The sequence below is a fragment of the Chiloscyllium punctatum genome, chromosome 30 (assembly GCF_047496795.1).
Source record: "Chiloscyllium punctatum isolate Juve2018m chromosome 30, sChiPun1.3, whole genome shotgun sequence".
In the NCBI taxonomy this organism is placed as follows: domain Eukaryota; kingdom Metazoa; phylum Chordata; class Chondrichthyes; order Orectolobiformes; family Hemiscylliidae; genus Chiloscyllium; species Chiloscyllium punctatum.
In genome coordinates this window covers 45,720,203-45,745,850 of record NC_092768.1, presented here as the reverse complement: position 1 = coordinate 45,745,850, position 25,648 = coordinate 45,720,203, and the positions used below count along the sequence as shown (strand labels likewise).

At 43.8% G+C, this 25,648-nt stretch overlaps 1 protein-coding gene across 1 annotated transcript in view; it reads left to right on the top strand.

Annotated features, from left to right (window-relative positions):
• Positions 1-10,891, top strand: part of LOC140455673 (uncharacterized) — an 89,462-nt gene extending 78,571 nt beyond the window's left edge. The window contains exon 3 of the mRNA XM_072550673.1: positions 6,983-10,891. Within this exon, the coding sequence (XP_072406774.1) occupies positions 6,983-7,919 (937 nt within the window). The 3' untranslated portion in view covers positions 7,920-10,891. The remainder of the gene's footprint in view (positions 1-6,982) is intronic.
• The last annotated feature ends 14,757 nt before the right edge of the window (positions 10,892-25,648 follow it).

Sequence of the window (25,648 nt, the reverse complement as noted above, 5' to 3'; positions counted from 1 at the left end):
TGCTAGGGTTGGAGGATTTGAGCTATAGGGAGAGGCTGATCAGGCTGGGGCTGTTTTCCCTGGAGCGTCGGATGCTGAGGGGTGAGTTTATAGAGGTTTATAAAATAATGAGGGGCATGGATAGGGTAAAGAGACAAAAGTCTTTTCCCTGGGGTCGGGGAGTCCAGAACTCGAGGGCAAAGGTTGAGTGTCAGACGGGAAAGATATAGATTAGATTCCCTACAGTGTGGAAACAGGCCCTTCGGCCCAACAACTCCACACCGACCCTCCGAAGAGTAACCCACCCAAACCACTTCCTTCAGACTAATGCACCTAACACTATGGGCAATTTAACATGGCCAATTCACCTGATCTGCACATCTATGGACTGTGGGAGGAAACCGGAACATCTGGAGGAAACCCACGCAGACACGGGGAAAATGTGCAAACTCTACACAGACAGTTGCCAGAGGCTGGAATCGAACCTGGGACCCTGGTGCTGTGAGGCAGCAGTGCTAACCACTGAGCCACTGTGCCACCCTGCCACCCCAAATAAAAAGGACCTAAGGGACAACTGTTTCATGCAGAGGGTGGTGAGTGTATGGAATGAGCTGCCAGAGGAAGTGGTGGAGGCTTGTACAATTATAGCATTTAAAAGGCATCTGGATGGATATATAAATCAGAAGGGTTTAGAGGTATATGGGCAAGTGCTGACAAATGGGACTCAATTATGTTAGGACTCCTGGTCAGTATGGATGAGTTGGACCAAAGGGTCTGTTATCGTGCTATACATCTCTCTGACTCTATGTTGGGAAGATGTTTCCATTGGTAGAACAGACTGGGACCCAATGGCATAGTCTTAGAATAAAGGGAAGACTTTTTAGAGGAGAGATAAGGAGAAACTTCTTCAGTCAGAGAGTGGTGAATCTGGACTTCATTGCCACATAAGGCTGTGGAGGCCAGTTCATAGAGTATATTTAAGACTGAGATGGATAGCTTCTTGAGTATCGAGGGTTACGAGGAGAAAGTGGGAAAATGAGCTTGAGAAACTTATCAGTCATGATTGTATTGCACCACAGACTCAATGTGCTGAATGGCCTAATTTCTGGCCCAGATCTTCTGGTCTTATCACACCTCTTTCCAACCCCCAACCTCCAAAACGCATTCCCATACTCCTAATTCCTCTGCCTCCGCCTTATGTGCTCCCAGAATGAGCAATTGCACTCCACAACACCCCAGATGTTCTCCTACTTCAAGGACTGCAATTTCTCCTCTCCCATCAACAATGCTCTCAATCACATCTCCTCCATTTCCTGCACCTCTACCCTCAAACAAACCCCTCCAAACCACAACAAGGATCTAGATACCTCACATTCTATCTGGCCAATCTCCAAGTCCAGCGCATCATCTCCACCTTTCGCCATCTGCAGTCAGACGCCAGCAAAATGATATTTCTCTCCCCATCCCTAGCCATTTTTAGCAGGGACCATTCCCACCGTGACTCCCTCGTTTAGTCCACATACTCCACCAACCCTTCCTTCACACCTGGAATCTTCCCAATGGCTGCAGGAGGTGCAAAACCTGCTCCCACACTTTTGTACCCTCACCTCCGTCCAAGATCCTAAAGAATCATTCCAAGTCCTGCAGAGATTCACGTGCATTTCCTCCAACCTGATTTATTGCATCCGTTGCTCTCGATGTGGTCTTCCCTACATTGGAGAGATTGATCGCAAATGTAGGAACCAGTTCAGGGAGCATTTATGGTCCGTTCGCTCCAATCAACCCACCTTCCAGGTGTCATCCATTTCAACTCCCCCTCCCATTCACCCAACGACACGTCCATCCTGGGCATCCTTTACCATAACACAAGGCAAATTGCGAACTGGAGGAAGAACATCTCCTCTTCTGCCTCGGGAGCTTACAACCATATGAACTTAACATAGAATTCACCAGTTTCCAAATCTCCCCATCCCACATCTCAGGCCAGCCCTCCCTGTGCACCCCACCGCCTCAACCTTCATTCCCACCTATCCGCTCCACCCTTCCCACTGACTAATCACAGCCACCTCCTATCACTATCCCACCCGTCCATCCCCCAGCCTCACAACCCTCCCTCTATTTATCTTACAGCCCTTTCCCCACCCCAGTCCTGATGAAAGGTATTGAGCTGAAACAACAATGCTCCTTCTCCTCTGATGCTGCTTGACCTTCTGTGCTTTTTCCAGCTCTATTCTTTATCCACCCAGGATATTCTACTTTGCTTTCAAAAACCAAGAAAGTTTACAATGTGATGATCTTGCTGGAAAAGCGCAGCAGGTCAGGCAGCATCCAAGGAACAGGAGATGCTGCCTGACCTGCTGCGCTTTTCCAGCAACACGTTTTCAGCTCTGATCTCCAGCATCTGCAGTCTTCACTTTCTCCTCCAACGTGATGATGATCTTATTATGAAGATCATTGTTCAATGTCCCCATTGTTCATAATATGGAGTGTTGTGGAGGGGAATACTCCCAGCAGCACCTCAGTAGGAAGCCAAGTTTGATAATCTGCTCAGTGCTTTGTTCTTGAAGACACTTTTAACATTTTGTCTCACTGTCGTGTGCTGGACTCTCCGACATGGTTGAGAATGGAAGTGTTAATGGGCTACATTTCCCTGTTACCTGATGTGTTGTTTATAATTCTCCATTAGATGCAGTAGCACTGAACTGTAGGTTGGGGGCATTTCTACTCTTGGTGAAAATGCTGGAATCTATTAGTAAGCAGGTTTCAGCAGGCATGGTTTTGTGAAAAGGAAATCACATTTGAGTAATTTATTGAATTCCTTTGAGGAAGTGACAAGCAATTTGGATAAAGGGATGTACTATACTCAGATTTGAGAAAGGTAAAAATCACACAACACCAGGTTATAGTCCAACAGGTTTAATTGGAAGCGCACTAGCTTTCGGAGCGACGCTCCTTCATCAGGTGATTGTGGAGGGCTCGATCATAACACAGAATTTATAGCAAACATTTGCAATGTGATGTAACTGAAATTATACATTGAAGAATTGATTGTCTGTTAAGCCTTTCATCTGTTAGAATACAGTGATAGTTTCACATCTTTCATGTGTAAATCACAAAACCCTTTTTTTTAAGTTGCATTCTCGGGTTAGCTGTTAACAATGGTGATAGCTAGACAATATGTTGAAGGTGTTAGCCCCCTGTGTTCTCTGTCTATGACCTGATGTTTAGATTGATTCCAATCTAAAAAGTGAGATACAGTGTTTTACATAAATTCATACAGTTTTTGAGCTCAGAGTTCTACAAGAATGTATGTGCTTTTTGAGCAAAGTGCAATGTAACTCTGAAAGTACCAAAAAAATTCACCACACAAAATATATGTGTGCATGTGGATCTTTGTCTGTCTGTGTGTGTGTCTGTCTGGGGTGGGGGTTGTGAGTGTGAGAAAGTGTGTGTGTGTAGTGAGTGCAGAGTGTCTTAAGTCTGTGAGGGGGTGTATGTGTGGGAGTTTGTGTGACTATAAGGGTGTGTGTGGGTGTCTGTGTGTACCTGTGTCAGTGTGTGTGTGTGTGTGTGTAGTGCAATAGTGATCACCTGTAATGTGACATGAACCCAAGGTCCCAGTTGAGGCCCTCCCTATGGGTACCGAACTTAGCTATCAGCCTCTGCTCGGCCACTTTCCTCTGCTGCCTGTCCCGAAGTCCACCTTGGAGGATGGTCACCCGAAGGTCTGAGGCTGAATGTCCTGGACCACTGAAGTGTTCCCCAACTGGGAGGTAACCCTCCTGTCTGTTGATTGTTGTGTGGTGCCCATTCATCCGTTGTCGTAGCCTTTGCTCGGTTTCCCCAATGTACCATGCCTCCGGGCATCCCTGCCTGCAACGTATAAGATAGACAATGTTGGCTGAGTCACAGGAGTACCTGCCATGTACACGGTGGGAGGTGTTCCCACGTGTAATAGTGGTAACTATGTCCATAATCTGACACGTTTTGCAGCGTCCACCGTGACAGGATTGTATGGAGTTGTCCTGAGAGCCGGGCAGTTTGCTACGAACAATGATCTGTTTGAGGTTTGGCAGTTGTTTAAAGGCAAGTAGTGGAGATGTGGGGAAGGTCTTGATGAGATGCTCATCCTCATTGATAATGTGTTGCAGGTCACGAAGAACATGGCATAATTTTTCAGCCCCTGGGAAGTACTGAACAACGAAGGGTACCCTGTCAGTTGCAGTATGTGTCTGTCTCCTGAGGAGGTCATTACGGTTCTTTGCTGTGGCACGTCGGAACTGGCGGTCGATGAGTTGAACATCGTACCCCGTTCTTGTGAGGGCATCCTTGAGTACTTCCAGGTGTCCGTCACGTTCCTCCTCATCTGAACAGATCCGGTGTATATGCGTAGGGTTTGCCCATAGGGGATGGCTGTTTTAGTATGTTTTGGGTGGAAGCTGGAGAAATGTAGCATTGTGAGGTTGTCTGTGGGTTTACGGTAGAGTGTGGTGCTGAGATGTCCGTCCTTGATGGAGACGCACGTGTCCAAGAATGAGACAGATAGTCGAGAGTAGTCCATGGTGAGTTTGATGGTGGGATGAAACTTGTTGATGTCACTGTGTAGTTTTATCAGTAATTCCTCGCCATGGGTCCAGAGGAAGAAAATGTCATCAATGTACCTGGTGTACAATGTTGGTTGGAGATCCTGCATAGAGAAGAAATCTTGTTCGAACCTGTGCATAAAAATGTTGGCATATTGGGGTGCAAACTTGATCCCCATGGCTGTTCCGTGTGTCTGGATGAAGAATCGGTTGTCAAAGGTGAAGACGTTATGATCGAGGATAAAGCGGATGAGTTGTAGGATGGTGTTTGGGCATCTCCGAATCAGATTTGAGAAAGCAGGTATAAATGTTTATGGTATAGGAGGTATATATTAGCATGGTTTGAGGATTGCTTAGCCAACAGGAAACAGAATACAAGATGTAGCAAATATAGTTCCATAGGGATCAGATCTTGGCCTCGACTCTTTACAGTTCATCTGAAAGACTTACATTTGCAGCTGAATGTATGGTGACTACATTTGTAGAGATACAAGGAAGAATAAAAAATTATGTTCTTTAAACAGAGATTGTAGAACTCTGACGTACAGTGGAATCTGGATCTTGGTATAAAAGTGATAAAAAATTTGTATAGAGTTCTTGCAAGTTATTACGGAGATAAACAAAATTGTTTATTGACAAGGATACAGAATTAAAAATAGTGATGTTTCACTTCACTTTTACAGGAAGTCGGTGAGACTACCTTGAAAGTATTGCAAACAGCTTTTATCTCACTGTTTTCAAAAGAATATAAATACTTTAGAAGTAGTTCAGAAAAACAGGACCATGTGACAATACCGCCAAAAATAGACTTCTACCTACACTAGTCCCACTTTACTGCACCAGGTCTATACCCTTGAATTGTATGACATGTCAAGTGTTCATCTAAGTACTTTTTAAAGTTTGAGAAGTTTCTTGTCTCAGCAATCCTCCTGGGCAATGAATTACAGTCCCCACCACCACCTCCCTCTGGGTGAAAAAGGGTCACTTGACTGCATTAATCAGGGGTAAATGTGGGGAAATGGCTCTTGGATGGGTTATTCTTCTCAGAGTCAGTGTTTTATGCCCGAAACGTCGATTCTCCTGCTCCTCAGATGCTGCCTGGCCTGCTGTGTTTTTTCAGCACCACATTTTTCACCTCTGGTCTCCAGCATCTGCAGTCCTCACTTTCTCCTAGTATCTGATATGGAGCGGTTTTCTTATGAGAAGAGGTTGGACAAGGAGAATGTAGCATTGAGGTCACAGCCAAATCAGTCATGATTTTACTGAATGGCAATTCAGCTTGAGCAGGCCAAATGGCCTATTTCTGCTCCTAATTTGTATATTCAGGCATACATTGAAGCAATATTTCTCTTAGTTTTGAGCACTTTCTACGTAGTTTAATTCCTTTAAATAATTCCTGAACACAAACTGAAGAAATTCCGAAATTACCATTGAATTAATATTTCTCCTTTTTTGTTAAAACTGTTAAACACATACTCAAAGGGAAAACTGTGTCCATTAGCTTGGCTCATACTTGTAGTTAATCAATTAGCTCTTAAACACTATCCGTGTTGTCTTTTCCATTGTCCTCATGGAGCCTGGAAAGATTTTTTTTGAGCAAGAGGCGCTTGGTGGGACAAAATTGCCACATTGTCTTCTTTCAGTCACTAAGAGTAGGTAAGGAATGCAGATGCTGGAGACTCAGAGTTGAAATACCTAGCGCTGAAAAAGCACAGCAGGTCAGGCAGCATCTAAAGAGTTGGAAGTTTCATCAGGAATATGATGTTTCTGATGTTCTCCTAGTCACTCCTAGCCTCCTGATCATTGTCCAGTATTGTTGCTGCAAACAAAGGGTATGTGACAGCCAAGTGAGGAAAAATAAAGGGCTTGTATCTGATTCTTATCTGACCCCACCTCACACACAGGGGAGTTGCAGACTGGCACTCAACATGGAACAGTCTGAGCTGCCAGCCTCTTTAGGAAAGGATGAGAGGGAATTAGAGGAAATCATGTCTCCTTTTCCTGTTTTACAGACAGATGATGACATCTAAGAATATAGATGGTATAGATTTGCAAACAGATCCTGACCATCATCCAACTGCACAACTATGGGAAGATATCCCTTCAAGGCATTGCTCACAGAAGATTGGAAAGTGAAACCATCCTCTGGAAAATCGATCAGATCAGGGGAACTCTGACATATCACCAGGTCTGCAATAATATGGAGCTTTCCATCAGAACCAGCTTTTCCAAGTGTTTGGCTATTGGTGATTGGTTACGATGAGGCTGAGAAGAGGTATGATTGGACTCGAAGTGTGATGAGAATTTAAATCATTCATTGAGCCTCATGAACCACTGACTCATTCCAACAGTTGAGCGGCTGTTCAAGTATGAGGAGAGGTTGCATGAGATCTATAATGCTGACTGCATCTGTTCAGCAGCCACATGGAAGAGAAACCATTCAAGTGTGAGGTGTGTGACCAAATCTTCACAAGATCATCAGTCCTTGTGAAACACCAACGGATTCACACAGGGGAGAAACCTTTCACATGCAAGGTGTGCAACAAGTCATTTTCACAGTTAACAAACCTCCACAGACATCAACGGATTCACACAGGAGAGAAACCATTCACATGTAGGGTGTGCAACAAATCATTTTCACAGTTAACAAATCTCCACACACACCAACGTGTTCACACACAGGAGAAGCCATTCTCTTGTGACGTTTGTAACAAAGCTTTTAAGCGGTCATCAAATCTCCTGCTCCATCAGACAACACACACAGGGGAGAAGCCCTTTAAGTGTAATGTTTGCAATAAAGCTTTTGCAACATCGACAAGGCTCCTGAAGCACCAGACTGTCCACACTGGAGAGAAACCCTTCAGGTGTGAGGTGTGTGACCGAGCCTTCACACAGTCGTCGACACTTGTGAAGCACCGACGCACTCACACTGGAGAAAAGCCTTTCAATTGTGAAAGATGTGATAAATCTTTCACTCAGTTATCCACCCTCCAGGACCACCAATACATTCACACTGGTGAGAAGCCATTCACATGTAAAATGTGCAACAAATCATTCTCATGGTCAACGCATCTCCGTGTACATAGACGCATTCACACGGGGGAGAAACCGTTCTCGTGTCAGGTATGCGACAAATCATTTTCTTGGTCAAATGCCCTCCTTGAACATCAGCGCATTCACACGGGGGAGAAACCATTTACATGTGAGGTGTGTAACAAATCATTCTCACAGTCATCAAACCTCCGTGCACACCAACGCATTCACACAGGGGAGAAACCATTTACATGTGAAGTGTGTGACAAATCCTTTGCACAGTTAGCAAGCCTCCTGCGACATCAGACAGTCCACACTGACTAGAGGTGCTTCGGATGTTATATGGGCTCTGCACGACCATCAGACCTGGTGGAGCACCAAAGCATTTACACTAGTGAGAAATCATTGTGCAAGGTGTATGACTCATCAGTGAGCTGTGCTCAAACATTGTCACTTTTAAAAAAACCTCTACATAGCTAACTCATTCAAACAGGAGACAGAGTGTGCAGAAAATCATTGACAATAATTAAAACTCTTGCCCCATCAGCAGTGTTACTCTTAAAGTAGTGTGAAATTTGTATTGAAGTTTTTGTGGTCTCATCAACCTTCCTGGGACTGTTGGGGATTCACACAGACACACTTAATTTGCGAGATGCATGACAAAGCTTTCATACAATCACTGCATCTACCACATAGGACATGTCTCAGCTGTGAGTCTCTATTGTCATACAACATTCACTGTCTGGGTTTCCACATGCTGAATGGCCATTTCAACAGAGCACTAAAAGTCAATCAATGTCCATAGTTTGTACTCTAGGTCAGTCCTTGAGGACTGGAAGGAATGTGACAAGGAAAAAAGAGGCCATCAACTACAACAAGTTGTCACTATACAGCACCTTTAGTGTTGTAAAATACCCAAAAGTGTTCCATAGAGATATGATAAGATAACATGAGGACAGAGAAAGAAATATTTGGAAAGGGTGACATAAAGCATAATTAAAGAAATGGAATTTAAGAAGGGTGTGATGTCAAATGAGAGAGCTAAAGATGCAGAGAGGTTTAAGGAGAAAATTCATGGAGTCTAGGTGGCTGAGGACACAGGCATGTTGGAAATGGGGATTTTACAGAGGAGAAAGTAGGTGATCTTTGTGATGGAATGGTTTCTCTAATTACTGTAACAATTAATTAAATCAACTTAAATACTTCAATACATTATCTTTTAATTTTCTACAATCGAGGAAATTCAAGCTGAATGTGTAACTCACCCTTAATTTAACCCTTTTAGCATCAAGAACATTCTGGTGGATCAGTGGTTCAAGAGGCAGTTCACCACCACCCTCTCAAGCACAATGAGGGTGGCTAATAAATAACAAAAACAGAAGTTGTTGGAAAAGCTCAGCAGGTTTGGCAGCATTTGTGAAGAGAAATTCAAAGTTAATGTTTCAGTTCCACCCTTCCTGCCAAACCTCCTGAGTTTTTCCAGCAGCTTCTGTTTTTGTTTCTGATTTATAGGATCCACAGTTCTTTTGGCTTTTATTTAGTGGCTAATAAATGCTGGTCCAGCCAGTGACATCCATGTCCTATGAATGAATTCAAGAAGTCTGCAGTGCGCTGAGCTGAATGATTACTGACCAGTTGTTCTAATATTGTTAAAATCCATGAAGAAACACTCAATAACTATATTATATTCCATTCACTGTTTACCTATCAACATCAGATTACTTGGAGCTTCTGATGATGAACATTAGATCTCAGGGCCTTGTACTGTCACTTTTACTTTTCATCCTCATCATGAATGATTGCTAGTCAGAGTAAGAGTCATAATGATCTTGAAGTTAACATAGAACACATGGTCTGTCTCAGAAATAACAGCAGGAACTCAGTTTAATGAAATAACAATTCCCTCAAGCTTAATGAAAGCAAGATAAAAAAACGTGGCTGTAGCCTTTAGGTTAAAGCAATTTATAATACTGTTACTATGATGATTCAGGATGTACATTAAATAGTTAAAAATCACATAACACCAGGTTATAGTCCAATAGGTTTAACTGAAAGCACTAGCTTTTGGAGCACTGCTCCTTCATCAGGTGGTTTGATGAAGAGGCAGCACTCCAAAAGCTAGTGCTTCCGAATAAACCTGTTGGGCTATAACCTGGTGGTGTGATTTTTAACTTTGTTCATTCCAGTCCAACACCGGCACCTCTAAATTAAATGACTACATTAAATAGTTAATTGCTACAGGTGTTAAAGTGAATGAAAAACTTTAATGGAGGGAACATTGCACAATGGATGTTCCCAAGGACAGACGTACTACCCCAGAATATGATGTATTTTTATTTTGTAAGTTATTAAACTCTTGTGTTGTGTTGTTTGGATATCCTTGCCTGGTGTGGCTATGAGCAAAGCCAGATTCTTTTAGACCACAGAAACTATTACATCTTGGTGAAATTTACTTTCGAAGAATTTTGACAAAAGTGTAGTATGAGGATCACCAATAGCGTCAGTATTAACATTAGATGCAATTTCCCAAATGTATTGCAAATTGACTCCTGGACTCATTTGTGCATTTTCCCCACGGGAATGTTTAACAGAAAACTCGGAATGTGTGGAAGAGATTGTGTCCTCAGGGTGGACTCGCGAACTGACTAATTACACTGCAACATTTTGAATGCGTTCATTAAAGTTAGATTTCTTGTGATTCAAAAACGTTTCTTTCTGTAGTTTTGTCTGAGAGGACAGCGGATTGAACTTACCTGAGGCTGATCTCTCAGAAGCAGAACTTATTTTAGCGATGGTGTCAAACGAACTGGATCAGTCTTTCTCACGGTAGACAAGTATGACTGAAAACGTGCACTGGAGGTTACAGGATGCAGGACATTGAAGAGGGTGAAGCGGCTGCCATTGACAGGTGCGCACCTCCAATTCTGGCGGCGCCACCTAACGGCCGCTCGGGCTCGGGCTCGCGCGACCTCCGATTGTAACTGGTGCAGCGCGCGGCAGGACTACAACTGCCGTCAGGCTGAATCTCCGCGGGCAGATTCCATTCTGCTATTTCTGACCACGTGCAGCCAATGCGGAGTGCTGGGGGAAAGCCACAGGCTCTGGTACACTCTGTGGTCAGGGGGGATAAAACAAGAGTGATTGTTTCGAGTGCGGGATGAACGTTCGTCACGGGTTCGAATGTTCAGGCCAGACCTGCTGAGTTTCTCCAGCATTCTCTGGAGTAGACGCAGGCATATGACGAAGGAGAAGCGCCCTGCAAACTTGTGATTTTAAATAAATCTGTTGGACTATAACCTGGTGTGGTATGACTTCTGGCTCAATTTTATTTAATGATCTGTATTTGAGACAGGGCTGAATCAATGATCCCTTTCTGATTGGTCAACTCACTGATTGACATCTTTATTGTTGATGGGATTAAGTAATCCTGCACACACCAAAACAAAAATTACCAGCCTAGAGCAGGTCAGAGGATCTCCTCTTGGGTCTGCCCCTAAACAGGTCCAGGCAGCGGGCATTGGAGGGGTCCATTATATGGCTGATTGCATACCCCACCTCCATGATTCCGTTCGTGCCCAGGTGACCCGAGAAGGACCACACGGTGTCTACCAACACCGTCGAGCTTTTCAGGGAGAGGTGGGCACCGCACCGTATGGAGTGTTTTAATTCCCCCTCTGACTCTATTTTAATTTAGTCCCTGCCCTCCCCTTTCACTTTTTGATCACACAAGGGCACTGCGTGTCACTGGCCAATCGGGTGTTTCCTTTCTTTCTGGTGGTGAAAAATGAATAAAGGTTTATGCACTTGTTGTTTTTGACTGTATCTCATACCTGCACACACAAAAAAATAAAAACAGGAGTGTCAGACATTCTCATACTCTGAGAGTTGAAAACAATATAAACAGGAATATCAGAGGTCCTGTTCACTATGAGAGCTGGATCAGTGTCAAGTACTATACACATGCAAATAAAAGGGTGACCTGGTGACTGGATAAAATAAAGAAAAGCAAAAAGAAGAAAAAACAAATTGCTGGAAAAACTCAGCAAGTCTGGCAGCATCTGTGAACAGAAATCAGTTGATAACTTAGAAAAGGGAGCCTCTGAAATGTCCACCTTCTTCCTCAACTGAGGATCCCCTGCACCATTATTGACAGGACCTTCAGCCAAGTCTGATCCATCTCCCACACTTGGGTCCTCACTGTTCCTTACCTCCTGCAACAACAATAGGGTTCTCCTTGTCCTTACCTACAATCTTACTGCCTTACCACCTTAATAGAGTTCTTTGAGGAAGTGACCAAGTTGATAGACAAAGGAAAGGCTGTAAATGTCATATACATGGACTTCAGTAAGGCATGTGATAAGGTTCTCCATGGTAAACTAATGGAGAAAGTGAAGTCACATGGTGTTCTAGCTAGGTGGATAAAGAACTGGTTGAGCAACAGGAGACAGACAACAGTAGTTGAAGGAAGTTTCTCGAAATGGAGAAAGGTGACCAATGGTGTTCCGAAGGGATCAGTGCTGGGGCCACTGCTGTTTGTGATATACATAAATGAGCTGGAAGAAGGCATTGGTGGTCTGATCAGTAAGTTTGCAGATGACACAAAGATCGGTGGAGTAGCAGAAAACACAGGGGACTGTTAAAAGAATACAGGAGAATATTGATAGATTAAAGAGTTGGTCAGAGAAGTGGCAGATGGAGTTCTAAGGTCTGGACTTGTTGCTCGAGAGTCCGGACTTGATCCACGGCCGTTTCTGCAATGGCCTCAGAGGTCGCGGTCTTTAGCTTCGCCCCTCCAACTCAGCATTCAATTTCTTCGATGTCTCGGCCATGCTTTTGTAGCGCGGCCGAGAGTGAATTCTATCAACTTCGAGACTCTTCAATGAAAGCATCAATCTTTGCATCGAGTTTGGAGATTATTTCCGCGAGGCTTGCCACCGTAGGTAAGTCCCCCGGGGCGGCTGCGGATGCCTTTGCTGCAGCTGGGGTGGGTGGGGAAGTGGCTCCTGCCTGCTGAGAACTGCGGGCTCCTTTCCCCCTAGTCATTTTTTACAGGAGACTGAACTGTTTAAATTTAGTACTAAACCACTAATTACATTAAGCAAAAACTATTTTTAATTGATTTGGTGAGTGTGGTGGAGGAGGGTGGCCCACTTTGCCTAGGTCTTGGGAGGAGCACTATCGATTCAGACTTGCTGAGTCCCCACCATCTTGGACCTCCGGCAGATGGAGTTCAATAAAAGCAAATACAAGGTGATGCATTTTGGGAAGTCTAATTCTAGAATGAACTATATTGTAAACGGAAGAGCCTTGGAAAAAGTCAATGAGCAGAGAGATCTGGGAGTTCACGTCCATTGTACCCTGAAGGTGGCTGCACAGGTGGATAGGGTAGTCAAGAAGGCAAAAACGAGGTAAAAACAATGACTGCAGATGCTGGAAACCAGATTCTGGATTAGTGGTGCTGGAAGAGCAGAACAATTCAGGCAGCATCCAAGTAGCTTCGAAATCGACGTTTCGGCCAAAAGCCCTTCATCAGGAATAAAGGCAGTGAGCCTGAAGCGTGGAGAGATAAGCTAGAGGAGGGTGGGGATGGGGAGAAAGTAGCATAGAGTACAATGGGTGAGTGGGGGAGGGGATGAAGGTGATAGGTTAGGGAGGAGAGGGTGGAGTGGATAGGTGGAAAAGGAGATAGGCAGGTAGGACAAGTCATGGGGACAGTTACTGAGCTGGAAGTTTGGAACTAGGGTGAGGTGGGGGAAGGGGAAATGAGGAAACTGTTAAAGTCCACATTGATGCCCTGGGGTTGAAGTGTTCTGAGGCGGAAGATGAGGCATTCTTCTTCCAAGCATCTGGTGGTGAGGGAGCAGCGGTGAAGGAGGCCCAGGACCTCGAGGTCCTCGGCAGAGTGTAATCCAGGTAGCTGTGGGAGTCGGTGGGTTTGTAAAAAATGTCAGTGTCAAGTCGGTCGTCATTAATGGAGATGGAGAGGTCCAGGAAGGGGAGGGAGGTGTCGGAGATGGTCCAGGTAAATTTAAGGTCAGGGTGGAATGTGTTGGTGAAGTTGATGAATTGCTCAATCTCCTCGCGGGAGCACGAGGTGGTGCCAATGTAGCGGAGGAAGAGGTGGGGAGTGGTGCCTGTGTAATTACGGAAGATCAACTGCTCTACGTAGCCAACAAAGAGACAGGCATACCTGGGGCCCATACATGTGCCCATTGCTACCCCTTTGGGGGCCAGGGAAACAGAAGTCTTGGAGGAGGTGGAGGGCGTGGGTGGTGTCTCGAACGTATGTGGGGAGTTCCTGGACTAGGGGGGATAGGACAGTGACCAGGGTGGTCAGGCTTGTGGATCTTGGGAAGGAGGTAGAACCGGGCAGTGCAGGGTTCCCGGACTATGAGGTTGGAAGCTGTGGGTGGGAGATCTCCTGACCACCCTGGCCGACCCATTGTCTCAGCATGCTCCTGCCCCACTGAACTCATCTCTACCTACCTCGACACTGTCCTATCCCCCTCTAGTCCAGGAACTCCCCACATACGTTCGAGACACCACCCACGCCCTCCACCTCCTCCAAGACTTCTGTTTCCCTGGCCCCAAACGCCTCATCTTCACCATGGATAACCAATCCCTCTACACCTCCATCCGCCATGACCAGGGCCGCCAAGCCCTCCGTTTTTTCCTCTCCAGACATCCCCAACAGTACCTTTCCACCGACACTCTCATTCGTTTGGCCGAACTGGTCCTCACCCTTAACAATTTCTCCTTTGAATCCTCCCACTTCCTCCAGACCAAAGGGGTAGCCATGGGCACACGTATGGGCCCCAGCTATGCCTGTCTCTGTTGGCTACGTAGAGCAGTTGATCTTCCGTAATTACACAGGCACCATTCCCCACCTCTTCCACCGCTACATTGGTGCCACCTCGTGCTCCCGCGAGGAGATTGAGCAATTCATCAACTTCACCAACACATTCCACCCTGACCTTAAATTTACCTGGACCACATCTGACACCTCCCTCCCCTTCCTGGACCTCTCCATCTCCATTAATGACGACCGACTTGACACTGACATTTTTTACAAACCCACTGACTCCCACAGCTACCTGGATTACACCTCTTCCCACCCTACCCCTTGCAAAAATGCCATCCCATATTCCCAATTCCTCCGCCTCCGCCGGATCTGCTCCCAGGAGGACCAGTTCCACCACAGAACACACCAGATAGCTTCCTTCTTTAGAGACCGCAATTTCCCTTCCCACGTGGTTAAAGATGCCCTCCAATGCATCTCGTCTACATCCTGCACCTCCGTCCTCAGACCCCACCCCTCCAAACGTAACAAGGGCAGAACGCCCCTGGTGCTCACCTTCAACCCCACCAACCTTCGCATAAACCAAATCATCCGCCGACATTTCCGCCACCTCCAAACAGACCCCACCACCAGGGATATATTTCCCTCCCCACCCCTTTCCGCCTTCTGCAAAGACCGTTCCCTCCGCGACTACCTGGTCAGGTCCACGCCCCCAAACAACCCACCCTCCAATCCTGGCACTTTCCCCTGCCACCGCAGGAACTGTAAAACCTACGCCCACACCTCCTCCCTCACCTCTATCCAAGACCCTAAAGGAGCCTTCCACATCCATCAAAGTTTTACTTGCACATCCACTAATATCATTTATTGTATCCGTTGCTCCCGATGCGGTCTCCTGTACATTGGGGAGACTGGGCGCCTCCTAGCAGAGCGCTTTAGGGAACATCTCCGGGACACCCGCACCAATCAACCACACCGCCCCGTGGCCCAACATTTCAACTCCCCCTCCCACTCTGCTGAGGACATGGAGGTCCTGGGCCTCCTTCACCGCCGCTCCCTCACCACCAGACGCCTGGAGGAAGAACGCCTCATCTTCCGCCTCGGAACACTTCAACCCCAGGGCATCAATGTGGACTTCAACAGTTTCCTCATTTCCCCTTCCCCCACCTCACCCTAGTTCTAAACTTCCAGCTCAGTAACTGTCCCCATGACTTGTCCTACCTGCCTATCTCCTTTTCCACCTATTCACTCCACCCTCTCCTCCCTGACCTATCACCTTCATCCCCTCCCCCACTCACCCATTGTACTCTATGCTACTTTCTCCCCACCCCCACCCTCCTCTAGCTTATCTCTCCATGCTTCAGGCTCACTGCCTTTATTCCTGATGAAGGGCTTTTGCCCAAAACGTCGATTTCGAAGCCACTTGGATGCTGCCTGAACTGCTGTGCTCTTCCAGCACCACTAATCCATAGTCAAGAATGCATATAGTATGCTTGCCTTCATTGGACAGTGTATTGAGTATAAGAGCTGTCAGGTCAATTTAAAATTGTACATAACTTTGGTTTGGCCGCATTTGGAATACTGTGTACAGTTCTGGTCACCACATTTCCAAAAGGATGTGGACGATTTGGAGAGGGTGAGGAGAAGGTTTACAAGGATGTTGCCTGGTATGGAAGGTGCTACCTGTGAAGAGAGGTTGAGTAGATTAGGATTGTTTTAATTAGAAAAAAAGGAGATTGAGGGGGGACCTGACTGAGGTCTACAAATTCATGAAGGGTATAGACAGGGTGGATAGAGATAAGCTTTTTCCCACGCTGAAGGATTCAATAAAATCAGAGAGCCTACCCACTCTGCCCATTGTCTCCTCTTCCTCTTCCAGAGCTAAAAATCACACAACACCAGGTTATAGTCCAACAGGTTTAACTGGAAGCACACTAGCTTTCGGAGCGACACTCCTTCATCAGGTGTGTGCTTCCAATTAAACCTGTTGGACTATAACCTGGTGTTGTGTGATTTTTAACTTTGTACACCCCAGTCCAACACCGGCATCTCTGAATTATGTCTTCCAGAGCTGGTTCACTTCCTATAGGGACTGAAAACCAAGTGAAGAGATGGTGAGTGAAGGAGCAGCTTTTATACAAATTGTATCCCATAATATCCACACCAATCTTCAGGCAGTCTGACTATCCTGTGGGCACTCAGGGGTGGAAATGTCCCTTATGCTGTGTGAGAAGATCCAGCTGAGAGATCCTGTTGAACTGTTTGACTGGAGCTGTATATCTCTAGAATAAAGGAAAAAGCAAGATGTACATTTATGTAGAGTCTTTCATGACCACCAAATATGTAGCCTATTATATTATTTTGATGTATGCTACCAATGTAGGAGGTGTGGCAGTCAGTGTTTCCAGAGCATGAACCCAATATTTGTCAATACTCTTGTGAAGCATCATGGAATAATGTTATATAAAGATAAATTATTGTTTACTGTTGTCATGTAAAAGGCCAGAAAGGTGACCAGGTAGTTAGTCAGAGCAGTGCAATTCCCCTCATGATTCACCATCCACTAACCTTCACTCTGAAGTAGTCTCCTAGTGAGGGGATTGACTGATTGTAAGGTGTGATGGAGTAATAAACTCGAATTGACAGCATAGAAATGTTTGTATTCAGGTGCAGAGATATCCCTTCAGCCTCAGTTCTTAGGACCCATACCCACCCTACCTCGAAACAAATAAATTGAAAGAACTGCAAATGCTAGAAATCAGAAACAAAAACAGAAATTGTGGGAAAATCTCAGTAGTTTGGGCAGTATGTGTGGAGAGCAGGTTGGGCAGTGAAACCATCATCTGGAAATCGGTCAGGTCAGGGGAGCTTTGACACATCATCAGGTCTGAAACTGATCAGTGGTATGGAGCGTCAGAACCAACCTTTTTGAAAATTTGGCTGTGAGTGATCAGTTACGGTGAGGCTGGGAAGAAATGTGAGTGGCTGCAAGTGTGATGAGAGCTTCATTCATTCATCGAGCCTCATGAACCACTGACTCATTCCTACTGCTCAGGTCTGAGTTGTGTGAGGAGGACCCCACAGGCTCCTAAAATCTTCTTTCAGTGCTACAAATGTTTGTCAGTCATCCAGCCCTTGCACACATTTGTGAAGTGATGGGGATGTGATGGCCTGTTAATCCAGAAATGCAGGTAATATTCTGAGGACCTGGGTTCAAATCCCACCATAGTAGGTGATAGAATTTGAGTTCAATAAGAATCTGGAATTAAGAATCTAATGATGACCATGAATCCATTGTCAATTGTGAGAAAAACCCATCTGGTTCACTAAGTTCTTTTCCAGCACTACACTTTTTGCAACACAAGTGAATATCTAAATACTGCTTTAATTTTACAAGAGTTTCCAATTCAACCACCACTTCCAGTTGTGAGTTCCAGACTCTCACTACCCTTTGAGGGATAAACATTTCTCCTTAACTTTTTTCTTCGCCTTCTACCTCATACCTTAATACTGTGTGCCCTCTGTTTATTTGTCCCTCTACTTCTAGAAAAAGCACCTTCCTATCTATGACCCTCATAATCTTTAATACAGCTCTACCAGGTGCTGTTTCAATCTTCACTACTCAAAGGAAAATAACCCCTGTCTATCTGATCTTTCTTCACAGCTTAGATCCTCCAGTCCACAAGCATAAGGAGGTAGACTGGAGAGGATCAGTTATTGGTGTCTCAAGCATAAACTAATAGCCACAACTGATGTGCTTGTGCTTATGATTGTACATTGCATATTTTTCAGAGTTTTACTTAAGCAATCGTTTAGAAAAAGATGGCGTGCTCAATGGAAGCAGTTTTATTTCAGGATGGAACATTGGCTTCATGATTAGTGCAGTGTATAGAAATCTACAGGATATTTTCTTCATTCATTTTACAACAAGGAGAGGGATGTTTGAAAAGGAGCCCAGAAGGGCGAAGCCGTAGAGGGATTTGAAAACTCAAAAACCTCACAAAAGCTAACACTGAGCTCTCCTGGGAACAGTGGGTTATTCCTTCACTTTTATTTCTGACACACTGTCAGAAATGTGTCTAAACAATTGAACTTGTCTGAATGAATGAAAGCAGAATGCTTAATCAGAAATACAGATTGAGGACAATCCCTTAAGAAATGTCCATTTTACAGAGGAGGAGGAGGAGCTGGACGTCTTAAAACACATAAAGGTGGATAAAGGCCCAAGACCTGATCAGTTGTACCCTAGATCATTGTGGGAAGCTTGGGAAGTGATTGCTGGGGCTTTTGCTGAAACATTTGTATCATCGATAGTCACAGGTTCGGTGCCGGAAAATTGGAGGTTGGCTAACATGATGCCACTATATAAGAAAGGTGGTAAGGAAAGGCCAGGAAACCATAGACTGATGGGCCTGACATTGGTGGTGGGCAAGTTGTTGGAGGCAATCCTGAGGGACAGGATTTACATGTATTTGAAAACAGTCAAAAAGGGTTATGCTGGAAAAACACAGCAGGTCAGGCAGCATCCGAGGAGCAGGAGAGTCGACGTTTGGGTATAAGCTTTTCATCAAGAATGATGAACGGCTTTTGCTCTAAACGTCGACCTTTCTATTACTCAGATGCTGCCTGACCTGTTGCGCTTTTCCAGTGTTACCCTCTTCAATTCTGATTCTCCAGCATCTGCAGTCCTCACTTTCTCTTTGTGCATGGGAAATCATGTCTCACTCAGATGATGGAGTTTTTTTGAAGAAGTAACAAAGAGAATTGATGAGGGAAGAGGTGGTGGATGTAATCTATATGGACTTCAGCAAGGCATTTGATAAGGTCCTCATGGTAGACTGGTTATCAAAGTTAAAAAGCATGGAATACAGGGAGAAGACAGAGACTGGTGGTGGAGGGTTGCTTTTCAGACTGGAGGCTTGTGATCAGTCGTGTGCCACAAGGATTGGTGGTGGGTCCACTGCTTTTTGTCATTTATATAAATGATTTAGATATGAACATGGGAGTATAGTTAGTACGTTTGCAGGTAACACCAAAATTGGAGGTGTAGTGGACAGTGAAGAAGATTACGTAGAGTGCAACAGGATCTTGATCAGACGGGCCAATGGGCTGAGGAATGGCAGATGGAGTTTAATTTAAATAAATGTGAGGTCCTGCACTTCAGAAAGGCAAATCAGGGCAGGACTCATACACTTAATGGTAAGGTCCTAGGGAGTGTTACTAAACAAAGGGACCTTGAAGGTCCATGGAAAGTGGAGTCTCAGATAGATAGGATATTGAAGAAGGCGTTTGGTAAACTTGCCTTTACTGGTCAGAGTATTGAGTAGGAGTTGGGAGGTCATGTTGTGGCTGTACAGGACAGTGATTAAGCAATATTTTTGGAATATTGCATGCATACAATTCTGGTCTCCTTCCTATAGCAAGGATATTGTGAAACTTGAAAGAGTTCAGAAAAGATTTCGACGGATATTGCCGGGTTTGGATGTTTATAGGGAGAGGCTGAAAAGGCTGCTGCTGTTTTCCCTGTAGCGTTGGAGGCTGAGGGGTGACCGTATAGAGGTTTCTAAAATCATGGATAAGGTTAATAAACAAGGTCTTTTCCCTGGGGTTGGTGGGGTAGTCCAGAACCATGAAGGGTTTAGAGTGAGAAGGGAAAGATCTATAAGGGACCTAAGGGGCAACTTTTTCATGCAGAGGGTGGTGCATATATAGAATGAGCTGCCAGAGGAAGTGGTGGAAGTGGTACGATGTATGGGTATCTGAATAGGAAGGGTTCAGAGTGATATGGGTCAAGTGCTGGCAAATGGGACTAGATTAATATATTTGGTCGGTATGGACAAGTTGGACTAAAGGGTCTGTTACTGTGCTATACATCTCTATGACTCAATGTCCATTCCAGCCAGCACCAGGGACTTTACCACCTTTTACAGCTTCAGGAACTCAGACATAAAGGCATGGTAGCTGAATTCACAGTTAACACCAAGATGGGCACTGAAGTATTTTGTGTAAAAGATGTCAGGAAATTATAAAAAAAATAAATATATTAAGTGAGAGAAATCTGGTAGATGGAGTATAATGAGGAAAAATATGAAGTTGTTCACTTTGGCAGGAAGAATAAAACTGTAGTGCATTACTTAAATGTCAACAAATGCAGAATTCTGAGTTGCAGAGGGATTTAATTTAAGTCTAGCGCATGATTCACAAAATATTAGTTTGCAGGTACAGCACATAATCTAGAAGGTTTATGGGATATTAACTTGTATTATGAGAGGAATTGAATATGAAGGTAGAATTGTTATGCTTCAGTTATACAGGGCATTGATGAGACCACATCTCAAATAGTGTATGCAGTTTCTTTCCTCGTTCAAGGAAAGATATAAATGTGTATTTGTTTTGGATATAACTTTATTTTATGAATTGGTGTTAACTAGATAAATGGGGTAAACTATTTGAGAAACTGGTTGTAACTCTGATGTGAAGTTTCGTGACAGTAAAAAGCAAAATTATAAATAAAAGTAAAAATTCTGTGGATGCTGGAACTCTGAAATAAAAACAAGAGCTGCTGTTGAAACTCAGCAGTTTTGGTAGCGTTTGTGGATTGATGTTTCCTGTTTCACAGTTCATGATTTGAGTCCGGTTTGACTCTTTTCAACTTCAATGTTATTTCTGCTTCTGTCTTTACACATGCTGTGGAGGTGCCAGTGTTGGACTGGGGTGGACAAAGTTAAAAATCACATAACAACAGGCTGCCAGACCTGCTGAGTTGCTTCAGCACTTCCTGCTTTTATGATGGAAGTGAGTGAGCCAATGTTTGTTTAAAGCTCAGGGATAGAGGTGTGAAATTAATAAGCCAGGGGGGTCACCTTTCAGTTTGTTACAGAGCAAGAGGTCTATCCTTCCTTCAGTAAAAGATTTAAATTGCATATATAGCTTTGAGAAGAAAAGCTGAGAGGATATTTTTAAACATGGGGGTTCCATCATGGACACAGGTATTTTGGAGAGAGCGCGAACGCATTCATTAGTATTATTAATTATTCACAGCAGTTATGGAATCAAAAAAGTAAAATTGAAGTTTATTTTGTTTTATTTAGCTGGGTGTTTGCACACAAAAGACAATTGCAGGTTTGCTATGGCATCTTCTCCATCCCACTGGATTAAGAGAGTTTAAAACAGAGAAAGTACTAAGTTTATTATTTACGGCTCTGAATGGTAAGTCTCAAGCTCAGCTGGAATTTCAGGAGAGAAGATCTGTCTAGTTTGAAACTAGAGGGAAGAAATCTACGATGATTCTCATAGAGCTTTATGCAGAAAGCAGTCAGCAAATTTTGCTTGGAAGGGACCTAAGGGGCAACTTTTTCATGCAGAGGGTGGCACATATATTGAATGAGCTGCCAGAGGAAGTGGTGGAGGCTGGTACAATGCATGGGTACCTGCATAGGAAGGGTTTAGAGCCATATGGGTCAAGTGCTGGCAAATGGGACTAGATTAATTAAATATATTTGGTCGGTATGGACGAGTTGGACCAAAGGGTCTGTTACTGTGCTGTACATCTCTATGACTCAATTTAGCAGTAACAAGGAGCTGAGGCATTCACAAAACCCAAGGTATTAAGAAAACTTGAAGGAATGCTTAGCCAAAATACTATTTGAAGGATTTCTATACAAGTCTTATCGCGAAGAGTAGCTGCAATGTGGAGGTGAATGAACATTGATTCTGGACAACTTTGTGATGGTCCCTGTAGAAGTGAACGAAGAGTCTCATAATGTATAGGGAACACCTGGGGGAGGCATAGTATGAATAAGAAGTAGAACTGAATTTATAATATAAGTAATTATAGTCTATAGTATCATTAGTGCTTTCTCTGTTTCTTTATGTTCCATAAAATAAAGTTTAGTTTGTTTAAAAATGTGAAGTGTTATGGTGTAGTTCTGTTGGTCAGTCATGGAATTTCTTTTTAAAGTAATGTTCCTTCAGTAGGATTATAACCCTGCAAAATGTCTGCTATAATTCTTGCATTACAAAACTGACTACAGTTCAAAAGCAATTTGCAGCCAACATCCTCTGTTTGTGAAAGTTGATAGAATCATACAGTTATACAGTCCAGAGAGGTCCTTTGGCCCATTGCTCTCCACTGCTAAAAATGTGCTACTACCTACAATAGTCCCACATTCCCGTACAAGGCCCAGAGGCTTGAATGTTTTGAACTTCAAGTGCTCATCCAAGTATTTCTTAAAGATTTTGAGGTTCATAGTCAGTGCATTCGAGAAAACCACTGGGTGAAAAACATTTTCCTCAAATTTTCTCTAAACCTCCTGCTTTTTACTTTAAAATTATGTCCCTTAGTATTGACCCTTTGACTAAGGGGAAAAGCTGCTTTCTGTTCATCCTGTCCATGCCTCTCAATCTTAAACTCCTCTATCAGATCCTCCCTCAACCTCTCTGCTCCAAAGAAAACAACCTGAGCTTATCCAACTTCTGTTCATAATTGATATGCTCCATCCTGGTGAGTCTCCTCTGCAAACCCCTTCAGAGCAATCACACCTTCCCTGTGGTGACCAGAGTCGCACACTAGCCAAAGTTCTGTACAGCTCCAAGATGACCTCCCTGCTCTGATAATCTGTGTCACAACCAAAAAGGCAAGTGTCCCATATATCTTCTTAACTACCCTTTTAATCCTCCTGCCACCTTCACAGGAATCTGTTGTCAAGCACTCCAAGATTCCTGTCTTCCTCTTGGCATCCTCATCTCTTGTCATTCATTGAATACTCCTTTGCTTATTTCTTCTTCCAAAGTACATCGTCTCACATTTATCAGGGTTAAATTCCAACTGCCACTGATCTGTTCATTTGACCAATCCATTTATATACTCCTGTAGCCTAACACCTTCTTCCTCACTATCAATCACACAGTTACTCTTTGTGTCACCTGCAAACTTACTTATCATTCCCCATTCTCAACTACATCACTTATGAATATCACAAACAATAAGGGACCAAACACATCCCTGTGGAACTGCACACTGGGCTCCAGTCACACAATCAGTTTTCTACCGCCATCTTCTATCTCCTGTCACTAAGCCAATTTTGGATCAAACTTGATAAACTACCCAGGATACCATGAACTTTTACTTTATTAGTTTCCTGTGTAAAACCTTATCAAAGGTCTTGCTGAAATCCATATGAACTACATCAACTGTGCTACCCTTTTCCAAAACTTTAGTCACCTCCTTAAAAAATTCCACAAGATTTGATCGGCATGACTTCCCTCTGACAAAGCTATGCTGACTATTCCTGATCCAACCTTTCCTCTCTAAATGAAGATTAGTTTCTCCAGTAGTTTGCCTATCACTGATGTTAGACTCACTGGTCTATAGTCCTCTGGACTAATGCTATCACTCTTCCTGTGAAGTGGAATCATACTAACTATTCTCAAATCCACTGATAACTCTTCTGTAGATAGACAATTAGAATATTTGGGTGACAGCCCTTAGAATTTCTTCTCTTGCCCCCCCACAATAGCCTGGGATACAATCCACTTTTAAGTCTGCCAAAACCTTCAATAGCTCCTCACTTCTTATGTCAATCGGCTAAAACTCCATAGTCCATCTTCTTGAATTCTGTACTTGCATCCTCCTTTTCCTGTGTAAAGAAGATGTGAAGTACTTATTTAACGTTCTAACAATTGTCCTCTGGCTCAATGCATAGATTGCCCTCTTGATCCCTAATAGACCCTTCTCTTTCCCTGGTTATTTTCTTCCCCAGCTATTCTCTTTCTCATGATTTACTTTCTGTACTCCTCTCGGGCCTCCACTGTTTTGCTCCCTTTGTACCTGTCATATGTCTCTCTTATTTTTTATCCAGTTCTGAACATTGCTTGACATCCAGGGTTCTTTGGGCTTGTTGCTCCTACATTTCACTCTAAAGGGAACATGCTGGGCCTATACTCCTCCAAGGATCTTTTTGAATACCTCGCACTGTTCTGCTGTAGATTTACATGCAGGTATCTATACATAGTCAATTTCACTCAGATCCTGCCTTATTTTAATAAAATCTGCCTTACTCCAACCCAAAATTGTTTTTTGCAGACTATATTTCTGCTTTTCCATAAAAATGTAAAATGTATGTTATTGTGATTGCCAAATGCTTCCCCACTGTCACCTTCAACACATGTTTGGCTTCATTCTCCAAAATGGTCCTTTTTGAACCATATACATAAAAATATAAGTCTTCCTTTCTTAAGGAAATGTCATACTAAAAGTAGTCACTATAGTCACTTAACAGACCATGCATCTGGTCTCTCAGAGAGAGAGAGAGACCACTGGTAGTGATTTAATCTGAGGGCCACCACACCTCAGGCAAAGGGAGAGGTTGAGCAGGAGTGTCCTTCATGAGAGTCCACTCCATTGGCATCACAAGCTGTCAGTCCAGCCAGTACTTCCTGCGAACTTGAAATTATAAACCCATTGATGGAAATAGGATCCGAACCCACAGGAACAGTCATATTGTATACAAGAACAATTCTCCTACTGCAGCCATCAATGAGATCATTGCTGATCTGCTAACTCTCAACTCCACAATTCTGTTTTTAACCACATAACCCTTGATTCTCTTACTGATTAAAATCTGTCTATCTCAGCCCTCTGCAATAAAGAATTCCACAGATTCACAACCCTCATAAAGAGGAAATTCTTTATCTATGCCCTAACTCGGCAACCTCTTACTCTGAGATTATGCCCTCTGGTCCTGGACTCTCCCACAAAAGGAAATGATCTTTCCACATCTACCTTGCCAAGTTCCCTTAGAATTAGGGTCAGTAAGGTTCTTCTATTTTTCAATGAGCATAGGCCCAATATACTTAACCTCTCCACATAAGACAGTTCCTCCACATATGGTACCAACCTTGTGACCCTTCTTTGGACTGCCTCCAAGGTCAGCATATCTTTTAGATAAGGGGCCCAAAATTGTTTACAGCATTCCAGCTGTGGTCTGACTAGTGCCTTGTACAGTTTTAGCAAAACGTCTGTACTTCTATATTCCATTCCCTTTGAAATAAAGACCAACATTCCATTTCCCTTTCCTACTCCCCAATGAACTTGGATGCCAGCTTTTTGTTATCCATGGACTTTCAAATTCCTCTGTTCTGTGGATTTCTGCAGTCTTTTTCCATTTCAATAATACTCAGATCTTCTTTTCTTTCTGCCAAAGTTCATCACCTTACATTTTCCTATATTTCATCTGCTAAGTTTTTGCCTATT